Source organism: Dendrobium catenatum, unplaced genomic scaffold, assembly GCF_001605985.2.
Source record: "Dendrobium catenatum unplaced genomic scaffold, ASM160598v2 fragScaff_scaffold_1617, whole genome shotgun sequence".
NCBI lineage: Eukaryota > Viridiplantae > Streptophyta > Magnoliopsida > Asparagales > Orchidaceae > Dendrobium > Dendrobium catenatum.
Window position 1 is genome coordinate 2,040,063 of NW_021320079.1, and position 12,355 is coordinate 2,052,417.

Genomic DNA, 12,355 nt, shown 5'->3' on the forward strand with positions numbered 1-12,355 from the left:
ACTATATAATCATTATATTATTATTATTATTATTATGTATGAATTTGCAATTAAATTCATTCAAACTCAAAAATAATAAAAAATCTCAAGTGCTCGTAAATAAATTACCCGTCATATATGCAGACTACTACCACCCATTCAATTTAAGTTATCAGTGAGATTAAGCCTTAGAAAAAATCTTAATTTTAGAAGTCTCATGAAAGTGAATGTCTATGGAGATACAATAGCATCAAGAACAGTAAAAGTAGCAATCTCTACTTTAAGTGATTACATTCTCTCTCTAATTAAATTATAATTCTAATTAACAAGCTTTTTAGTAATATATAATTAAGGTTTCCTAGCAAGTTTTTTCTCTTTTCTAGTTAACATGACTTGGAGAAAAAGGGAGGGACCATTCTATATTAGGGAAGGTTGAAAGAAAATAGGGAGGAAGAAGGTACACGATGGCAAATGATTAGTTCATCACCTACACCATGTATTCCCTAGACATCTAAACCCAACAAGCCATTAAGCCATTAGTATATTCCAAGTGTTTTGCCACTTGTCATAGGCACTAATAAATTAATTAAGTTAGCACCCCCATGCCCTAACTTCAAAATAACATAAAGTAATAGCAATTTGGTAAGTAAAGGTAGCATAGTGCTTGGAATAAATTATGATGAAAGAAAAAAATAAATATACATTATTTTAATCTTTTGTATGTGATGGTTTCACAATTGGAGGAGATAGAAAATTAGCTGCCTTACAAGCTTCATTAATGATCATATGAAGCTTGTCAATTTTTAGAATTTGCCAAACTTGTATGATTTTTAGACACTTGATTTGAATTTGAACCTCCCACTCAGATATTTAGTTTGGAAAGGCATTGCTTGCATAATTTAGCCTTACAAATATGTGATTGATTTATAATGCTTAATTTGGCTCCACCATTATAATAATTAGTTATTGATAACCCCTTTGATGAGATCTCCATAATTGTATTAATCTTGATTATGATATTCATTATAATATTTCTTTCTTAATAAATAGTGTCATATATAATTGGAAGAGAAAAAAATATTGCCACATTTGCATGCTTCATAATAATTTTAAGACCATGCATGGGAGTAGCTCATGTGGTTAGAATTTTGATGCACCCATGATGACAATCACAACTCCTTGTTGATAACATCAAGCTTGCAAGTTTTGAAAAGTTTTAACACATGTGCAATCTTAATGGATCATTTTCATATTTGGAAGTTCATAGTCATGACAGTTAGCTTCCTCAAACATAATAAATATAATAGCAATTGAGAAGATGTTATGTACATTGAGATATAAAGATATTAAAAAAATGAACATACATTCTGTAGAAAAAATAACACAAAAAAGACAGTCTTATAATAAAGCATTTATATAATGTCATTGTATTCATCATATGTATTGAAGAATACCTTTTTAACTCACTTTCAACGTCATCTTCTAAGTCTTGGGAGGAATCCTTAGATGCTTCATTGGGGATAGTCCCTTGACATTGACAACAATCTTGTATTACATAGACAAACACCTTTTAAGAGATCATGGATAAAACTTTCTTCATGCTATCTGCACTTCAGGTTCTTAACCTTAGCTTGAAATATTTTATCAATACCTCATGAATATAATATTGGATTTTATACAATAGACTAAAGAGTTATTGAAGTCTTCCATAACCTTTGAGGATAAATCCTCTACTTGAAATTCAACTTTTGATATAATAATATCTATTTATGAGAGGCAATCTTATAAAGTTCTCTTCTTCTCCACATAAAAAACCTTCCTCTTCACTAGAAGTTCCTTAAAGGAATTTTCTCTATGATGGATTTTGGTCTTGCCTCAATTAGCTTATTATAGGAATGATCAATCTCTTGATGTTGTAAAGAATAGAAAGTGAACATAGTTCTAAGCTCAGCTCAACACCTTCTTAATTGATCCTCCAAGGCAGTCATTTTTTGGCATTAACATCCAAACTTCACTTGTGCTGACCTTGCAAATTTTAATTTTTATAAACTTTGTAATTCATTCATCTAGTATGATTTCACGTTGGGTTTCTAACTTCATTTTTCAAATCATCTACAATGAACATACAACATTAGATATAAAAGGGGTAGTGATAATAACTTTCCAATTCATTTGTTTGTTTATGACCAATGCATATATACTTTAATGCCCCATCTGGTTATGTATCTTTTAAGTATGGACCCTCTCAATAGCTAGGAATAAGGATAAAAATAGCAATTATTGTGAGATGAGTACCCTTCCCATAACCTTTGCCGATGCTCAACATAGTCACTCCACCTTCTAATATTCTTTTCTTTAAAGGTGATTGTTTATCATCCTTGTAGCTATCTGAAGGACCCTTAGATGAAATTATGAGGACACCAAGACTTGCTTTGTGAATTTGTTTGATTTAATTAATAATATTGCATGGAACCTCCTTTCCTAAATAGAAACATAACCTTGAAGAATACAACTCCTATTGAATGCACTCTATCTTTTAGATGTGAAAGACTTCGAATAATTTCATCTCCATGATATGGATTGGGTTTTACAGCTTCTTGAGTCTTCCTCATTGCTCAGGAAGACCCTATTTCACAAAAAAAACCCCCTGCTAGACCAACTCTTAAAATTATTTTTTATTGAAAAGTCCAACAACTTTTTATGCTAGCATAAAACACACCCTTGAGTATCACATATTAATTTGCACTTTCTCAAGAAGTACTTGATAATTAGTGTTGCATTGCGGTTCCTAAAGAAGATAGTCAAGCTCATGATAAAAAATCATGGCTTATAAAAATTAGGTCAAAGTGACAGCACATGCCATGAAGATCTAAAGTTGTTCTGGATTTAGAGGAAATTTCAACCCTAAATGTAACATCATCTCTTATATAATAATTCATTTTTGTGAAAATAATAATAATACGCCCGTACACTACATAGTCATATTACTCTAACCTATGAAATGACAATATTTTGATATGAAAAAAGTTTAAGGTTTCCCTAAATATTTTCTATATACAAAAAAAAAAAAAAACATTATAGTATATTTTGACAATTTTTATTATCATGAAAATTCCTCAAATGCTAAATGCTAAACGTCATGATTTTAGCATCAAGATGTTTGAAAATCAAAATTACCCAAAAAAATAAAAAATAAGAATATCAGATGTCAAAGAATTTGTATAAAATGTGCATATAAATAGCTTCATTTGTAAAAAAAAAAAAAATCAAATAAATATGAAGGAAAAATTCAACGAGAATGTTGAAATTGTTATATTGATACAATTGACAAATTTTTTTTTAAATTTTTTTTAAGAACATCTTAGCACGTTCGCATCACTTCATTGATAATTAGTTGTTTCACCATCTTCGATGTTGCTAATCTTCACCAAATGTTAAGGACACTCATCTTCCTATGTGAAGAAAATTGGAGCCTCAAAATGTGATGAGAGTCCCACATCCAATTTTAGGTCGTCTGATAAGTATAATCGATATCTTTTCCAATCAAATACTAGAGCCCCTCAAAAGGGACTTGATTGCCTTCAATTAGGTCTAATTGGTGAGGATAGTCGATATCATTTTCAAAGGAATAATGAAGCCTCAACTACTAACTAGAAATATCGATTTCTTCCAATTCTTGTTTATACGATAAGGGCTTTCAACACCTTTTGCAAGGGAAGGCTGGAGTCTTGTCATATGATTACAAGTCCTGATTATAACCTCTAGCAATTTTTAATCTTTGACATGAAATTTTTTTTATCTTTTACGTCGAAAAATCAGATTTTGCTTGTCTCTAATAAACCCATATCAAACAATAGATATGAAATAATATTAGGAAAAAAAAGTACTATCATTCTTTAAAAAATTGTTTTGCCCTATGGATCTATGACTATAATGTCAAGGAAAAAGAGATATAGAGATAAGATTAGAACAACCATACACAAATCTTATTCTAATTTATAATCTAAACTCTTTAGCACATCTTTTCTGATCACAGATCTCTGTTGTTTTTTTTTTAAATGTTGATTCCCTGCTTTTGCAAAAGACAAGTTACTATCAAACTTTGATATGTGTATAAATATAACCTATTAGTAGGCTATGCGACAAAAGACTCATTAACTGATTAATTAATCTACTTATGGAGGAAACATTGGCACACTAAGCAACTAAATTTACTCTTAGCAAGCTGGCAAAGTTTATAATACTTAATTACTAAGATGTTCACACTTAATTAGGACCAAAGATATGAACTTAATTGTTCATGTGAACTTAGTTAAATTTATTTGGTGTCAAATCTTATTTTTTTTCTCAATTCATCTAAATTAAGGATGTTAAAAAATAATTTGATTGTACAACTCGACCTAAACTTTGCTCAAAAAATTCAAGTATGTGTTGTCCGATACTTTTTCCGTTTGGTTTGGTTGACCTGAAACTTAAAATTAGCCCAACTATCATTTAAATTGGGGTCAAACAGATTATTTTTGAGTTAAATTACCGGATATGTTTATTTAAAAATTTGTATGATCAATACGATAAACATGTCAAATGAGTCGGGTTTGGTTAGTTGAGTTTGGTATGAACATTTTAACTCATATGATAAATGAGTCAGGCTTAGGTCAAGCATTTTGGTATGGGACAAATTCAGGTCACACACGAACTCGGTCCATACCTAACCCAAATTGACACCCCTAATCTAAACACTGCCTTATGAATTCACATGTTGGTTTCTTCTTTTAGGCAATAGGTAATTAATGAAAAGAAGACTACTAAAGCTACAAATTGGTTAATTTAAAAGAATAGTAGAATGATGTTATGTCATTTTGTTCATAAAATTTCCTTTTTGATAAAAGAAATGATTTAGATGATCATAAGTAACATGATCTCCAATTTTATTTTTCCTATTTTAATTAAAAAGAATTTAAGTCAATAACAAATTTTAAAAAATGCATTGCTACTCAAGAATGATCTTAAAATAATTTCCTCAGCTATTTGAAGCCCAACATAGCCTTTTGGTTGGGAACTCAGATTTACTACCAAAAGGTCATCGATTCGAGGCCTCGCATATACATGCTGTGTGAGTTTGCAATTAAATTTGTTCTAACAAAATAGTAATAATAATAATAAACTCCAGACATCTTAGATGAATAACGCGTGATATATGCATGCTACTGTCAGCTATTCAATTTCAATAATCAGTGATGAATAAGCATCACAAAAAAAAAACTAAATTTTAGAAGTCACATGAAAGTGAATGTGAATGGAGACACAAAAGCATCATGAACAGTACAATTAACAATCTCTACTTTAAGTTCTATAACATCATAGATTAGATTCTCTATCTAATTAAACTATAATTAACTAGCTTATTATTAATATATAATTAGGGTTTCTTAACTAATTCTTTCTCTTTTTAGTTAACATGACTTAGAGAAAAAGGGAGGGACCATTCTTTCTTAGGGAAGGTTGAAGGAAATTAGGGACAAAGGTACACGAGGGCAAATGATCAGGGCATCACCTACACCAAGTATTCCCTAAACATCTAAACCCAACAAGCTATTGCTATATTCCATGTGTCTGACCACTTGTCATAGTCACTAATAATTTAATTAAGTTAAGCCCATGGCCTAATGTAAAATATCATAAAGTAATTGATATTTGGAAAGTAAAGGTAGCATAGGTCATATCCAAATCATCATGGACCTTTGTATAGTGCTTGGAATAATTTAATCTTGAAGTGATCTGATTTTGGTTTAAAATGGACTTAAAATTATTCAATTGGATCTTAAGTTGAGAAATATTTACTTTTTTGGTTGGCTTGATTTAGATTTCGATTGGGACGGCTTTCTTACTACTTCTTAAGGAGCTTTCTAGTTTAAAAATTTAAATTTTTTTAATAGAAATCTACTTTAAGAAGTAGCAAGAAAGTCGTCCCGTTTGGAATATTTTTTTATTATTATTTTTAAAGCAATTTTTTTGTTAAAAAAATTCCTCAATTATAAATTTTTTAATTAAAAAAATTACTTTAAAAAGCAGTAAGAAGTTGTCCCAAACAAAGCCTTAATGGTGATTCAAGATAGATTTGATTTATTTATTTTGATTTGGGCTTGGTCATAATTTATAATGATTTGTGTTCGATATGATTTTTGAAATTTCAAGTTAAAGTTCATTTTGGTTTATTCTAGTCGCAATTTATGTCGATTCAAATTAGAATTGACTTCATTCAATTAATGTATCTTGACTATTAACATATAAATCCTATCATTGGGTTTTAAATATTTTCTTTGTGACACTTGATTTTTGTAATCTCTATAATAAAAATTAGATAATTATATTCAATTGTGTCTAATCTCTTCTTTCTCCATTGTGAGGAAGGGAGGATTTTAGTATATTCTATTTTGAGGTGGATTCATGCAACTGGGTCAGATCAGATGATTTTTTTCGACTAATGCATAGTTATGTGCAATCTTGTTTGGCTAAACTTGAAACAGTCTCCAACATCTATTCAATATCATCTACAAGACCAAACTCAATGTTATGATATCTTTTGATGAAGATGCAACTTCATGGACTAACAAACTAAACCATCTCTTAGAATTATATGTTAAGTTGTTTTAGCATAAACATTCTACTTAATAACATGGAGGCATATTTTTCATCCTCCATGTTTATACTTTCTTTTTGTTCTTCATTATTCGTGTTGCCTTGGTTTTGTTAGATTTGAACATTGATGCTTAGTCTAATTGTTTATGATTTGATCTCTTAGAAGCACTTCGGTTGCTTTAGTTTGGCATCATTAGATCATGTCTAAGGATTTTTTTGGGACAATTTTCTTATTGCTTTGCTTTTCAGGCTGCAACCACAATTTCTATTCGGTCAATATTTTTTTGTTGTTTTCAAATATTTTTTATATCAGGAAGATGTTTTCTACAACAATTTTAAAAAGTTAGTTTATCTGCAACAGCTTTACAAAACAGTAAGAAAGTCGTTCCATACAAAGCTTTAGTCTCTTTCTCCACCATCTCCATGTTAGAGTCATAATTGATTTGTTTCTTAAGTTTGTTTCTATATTCTAGATAGTTTAATCTAACTTTTAAGGGATCCATTGATTACCTACTTCTCTGTCAAAATCTATAGTCATAATACATGCTTCTATAATCCTAATTTTCTTACATGACAAAGTATATTTAAAATTGGCTTTAAAACCCCGCTTATCCCTTCAACTTAGGCTTCATTTGAGATAGCTTTCTTATTGTTTTTTAAAGTAGTTTTCTAGTAAAAAATTTGTAATTTAAATTATTTTTGTACTAAAAATCTACTTTAAAAAGCAGTAAGAAAATTGTCTCAAACCAAACCTTAATCATTAATGCCCCTTTGTTGTTCCTCTTCATACTTCATTTTTTATTTCCCTTTGAGCCTTCCCCAATGCACCGATACAATTTCTTCATTAAAATAGAAAAAAAAATGATTTTTATACCCACTTAAATCATTGCATTTCAATAGTATTTCTTCATTGAAAGTTATTATTTGATCTATCATCTTCTAATTATTTTCTTTTTCAAATTTTCACTAGAAGGTTAGGAGCTGTGCCCAAGGCTATAAATCTTCAAATCCAAAGTTGATTGCCAAAGCGTGATGAAATATATCACTACAAAAAAAAAAGGAAAATGTGTTAGCTTCCCCAATAGTGGTGCATAGTGGAATATTATCTTTCCAAGCAATCTTATCCTATTTGGAAAATCATAACACTGTTTACAAAGAAAAAAAATTCTATCATATATATATATATCATATATCATATATAATTTTTGAGATCAATTTCAAAATTTTTAAATATATTTTAAATCGGTATATTTTAAAAAAAATTGTGATAAAAGCATGTTGTTGCTCATCTTTTATCATTTAATACTTTTTAGGGGTGTCAATATTTGACCAGACCCAAACCCCACTATGATCTAACCCAGAAAATTTTGTGTTCGGGTCAACCTATTTACCAGACGAGTTGAGTTTTGGATTCCTTTTCTGTATCTTTTTTAAAATCGAGTCAACTTCGAGTAGACTCAGAAACTTAAAAATGACCTAGGTCAACCCTGGCCTACAGCGAACCTGCATTGGCTTCCATCTACAGCACTCCTGCCATCCTACGCTCACGCCTGCACTCCAAAGCGAGCCCTCCCACTCTCGCGTTCGCACCCTAACCCATGCCTTCTCCCGCGCTCGCACCCTCTCCCACTCTGATGCTTGCACCTGCGTAGGTGGTGCTCATCGCCTCGCTTGCTCAAGCCCCCTTGGCCCGCAAGAGCGCGTGTCCGAACTCGCTCGAGCCTTGCTATATTCCGGGTTAACAGGTCAGATCAACTCATCTCTATAACCCAATAGGTTGGGTCCATGTCTAAATTTCTAACCCGTTTATCGAGTCGAGTTCAGGTCATATGAAATAGACTCAAGTCAATTCCTGATTCGACCCAAACTAGAACCAAATCCTACCCAGATAGCCATGTTGACACTCCTAATACTTTGTTTGAATTTGGAAGGAACTATCGCTTTAACTTAAGCAACTTTGATTTCCAAAATTTAGGTGAAAACATTGCATAGATGAATTAGACAAGGATCCATTTATGATTTGTCCTAATATGAGAAACAAGAAGAAGAAACAAAGGTGATGCTTGCTTTAGAGTAATGTACACATGCATGTGAAGTTGATGCGATTGCTTTTAATTTTTGCCTGATTTGGTGCATTTAAAAGTAAAAGAAAAAGTAACAAAAGTCTATACAGATTATAGAACTATTTATATAATTATATTTATTTATTTTTACTTCATTAAATGCATGATGAGATTTATAATGATCCAGATGAGAAAAATTATAGTTTTGCCAATGACTTTTAAAGGCTCTACAAACCAAATAATAGGAAATGATGGGAAAAAAAAATGATTCAGTGCCTAATTATATGTAGTGGAATAATTTATCCATGTTCGAACCATGTTCCCTAATTCAAATAAGGGTCATGCAAGATTTGAATAAAGTTGGTACTTGGTTCAAATAAGATGCACATATTGTTCAAATATTATTCAATATTGTTAAACAATAGAGTTGCAATAGTTATAACCACGGTTTTAAAAACCGGACCGGACCAGCTGGTTCAACCGTGAACCGGCCAGTTGTCCGATCCGGTATATGTTATATTTAATATTATTCTCATTATAAATTTGTTATAATGCATATTATAAGAATTAATAATATAAATTTTTATATTATATTAAATATTATTCTTATTACACATTTGTAAATTTAATATTATAAATTTTATATATTATATTAAAATTTTCAAGTTGTTATAATGTATATTATCTCATTTATTATAATTATAATTAAATGTAAAAATTAATTATAATTAAATTATTAGATATTCATAAATATAATATAATTAAACTATATGTGTTGTAAATTATAATATATTCATCATTGAATTTAATTTAATTATATTGATAGATAATCTATTAAAATTATATAGTTTAAATTCTTAGAATTATATGGTTTGAGGTTAGATTCTCGTAGATATTCTATTAATGTTATTAATTTTTAATAATATTATTATTTATTATGTCATCCGGTTCGACCCCGGTTCGACCGGTCGAACCGTCGAACCTTGAATCTCTCCTTCTTCTGGTTCGTTGTCCGATCCGATTTTCACAACCTTGGTTATAACGTAATGCACTGATGCTTTTAATTAAAGAGGTATGCAGTATCCGACACACACTAGATACGGACGTACATCCGTATCTAATACCTAGCTCCACTCCCCGCTCAACGCACGACCCAGCTTCGCTTGCGAACTCAGCTCCTCGCCCGCGACCAGCCTTGCTTGCTCTATGCCCGGGTTACCGTGTCGGGTTAGGTCGACCCGGGTTTGGGGTAGGTCAGATCCGGGTTCGGATTTCTAACCTGTTTCAAAATTGGGTCGGGTCAAATAGTAACGGGTCATTTTTTAATTGGACTCGAAACCGACCCGAAAATTTATTTTGGCAACCCTAGGTCCACCGCATCCAGTGAGCCTGACCATCCAACGTTCTCTCATCATGAAGCTAATGCCCACAAGGTCCTCCGCACACGACTACAGTGAGGTTTTCCTCTGGAACTTCTACTATATATTGAAGCTGACACTTGAGGTGAGCCCCGAGCCTGACCTTTCTACTAGATTGGCGTCTCTCCTCCTATATCATATTCTACCATGGGAAGAATGTACAAAGCTTAGCCATAGCCTCTTAAAAATAAAAAAGGTTGATGCAAAGCCATTTTATATCGCCAAAACAGTGATGATCTCGAACTATATAGCTTAATGTAAACAAACTAGTTTCATCATGCATTGATTGCTAGCTTTAGGCTTTGTTCGGGACTGCTTTCTAAATCAGGGTTTTAGTACAAAAAAAATCTTAAACTGAAAAATTTTTTACTTGAAAATATCTTCAGAAAGCAGTAAAAAACTATCCCGAACGAAGCCTTAATCTCATATTAATCAATGGACTGTTTTTGGGAGATCTTACTCTATAGACCAAATTTTTGTCAAATCTCTTTGAAGTGTTGAAGTGACCTTGTTTTGGAATTTTAGGATTAGTTGGGAGATCTTACTCTATAATAAAAGATCATGAGATCTACTAGTGGTGGATGTGGAAATGGTAAAGATCTAACCAAGATTATTGTATAAGAGAATAAGTCTTTGTAGAATCTTGTAATCAAATCTGTGATTTCCGACGAATTTTTGAGAGCTTTTGGTAGAAATGATCATCGAAATAGCTGGATTTTCTGTAGTGAACAGCAATCACTAGAGAAGAAAATGTTGCTAAAAATAGGAAGGTTCGAGCAACTTTTTACTGAAAATTTATTTATATACTTTCCGAGCGTCTCCTCAAATTATGCGTATCTTAGTCAAAGTTATATTTCCAGCCATATTTTCTCAAAAAAAAAGAATCAACAAATATTTTTCTCCAATTCTAAACATTATAGGGCATATAAAATCAAAATCCAATCGAAAAAATAAAACAAATTCAATTAAAAGTATAAATTAAATTGGTGATGCAGCAATCTTCTAAAGATGATGAAGAAGAAAAAAAATCTAATGAAACCAAGATATTTATCAACATAATAACTACTGTTAAAAGCACATGAAATATTTTCTTGCAAAGAAATTGGTAGAAGGGATACATCCAGCTGCAATCCTTTTTGTTTTCTTATAGACCAAATTATTAAGATTAAGGAAATTTAATTAGGAAATAGAATTCAGCTGCACTTTCGCTTCTCTTTCCTTTATCGTTTCCTACCTCCCTATCGCCATCACAACCAACTAATAATGCTTAAGGATTTAATAACAATTTAATGACGGTCCAAAACCTTCGCTAAATCCCCGACAGATAAGCCTAACTTTTTGCCTCAAAAATAGGAATAGAATCATTATATAATTATTTCTTCCTGATTATTGATTTCCTTTAGTGGATTAAATCTCTTAACCTTAAATAAATAATCTAAGGACAGTTTTCCCTTAAAAAAATAATCTAAGGACAGTGCTTTCTCGTCAAAAAAAAAAAAAAAAGTGTAGAATAAAAGAAGTACAGTGTAAAATAGATGTAGCATATTTAAAATATTTTAAATTTTGTTAGAGTTTAAAATAAATGCAAAAGATTGTTTTTTGTGTTTAATTAGAAGTAAAATAAATTCAGTGTTTTAATTATGATGATGATGATCAGCAATGGTGGCAGCAAAGTGGTGGGAAGCACTAGCGGGTTGCAGTCATTGGTGGTAGCATCGATGAATGTGCTGATAGGTGGCAATTTTGGTTGCAATTGATTGTCATTTATTGTGGTGATTGATGGTGGAAGCCCGACGGGGGTAGGGTTGAACTTCTGCATTTGCATTCATCTAAAACCCATTACAAAACTAATCAAAACAAAGTCCCCACATCCGAGGCAAAATTACAACTATCATCCTCAAGGATAAGCAAAAAATCTTGAGGAATACATATATTGTTGCTATCTCCAACATCCCAAACAAAACTATCTTCAATTGCTCTTTGAGCACAAAAATGAGCTGCCTTGTTATGTTCCCTATAAGTATGAACAAAAAACACCTTTTGGAACGATTTTACCTAGTTTAGCTTGTGTCCTTCATCCGAACGGAGCTTCCACAACTCCTCCTGCTTGCAACGGTGCATGAACTCCATCACACTTGCATTGTCACCCTCGACAATAACCCCCTCGACATCATACATCCATTCGAGGAGGAGTTTGTCAATATAATGCACAGCCATAATCTCCACTTGGGTACTATCCCAATACGTGATACTCCA

At 31.5% G+C, this 12,355-nt stretch overlaps 1 protein-coding gene across 1 annotated transcript in view; it reads right to left on the reverse strand.

Annotated features, from left to right (window-relative positions):
• Nucleotides 1–12,154: 12,154 nt before the first annotated feature.
• Nucleotides 12,155–12,355, reverse strand: part of LOC114581243 — a 2,827-nt gene continuing 2,626 nt past the window's right edge. The window contains exon 5 of the mRNA XM_028701025.1: nucleotides 12,155–12,332. Coding sequence (XP_028556858.1) covers nucleotides 12,155–12,332 — 178 coding nt within the window. The remainder of the gene's footprint in view (nucleotides 12,333–12,355) is intronic.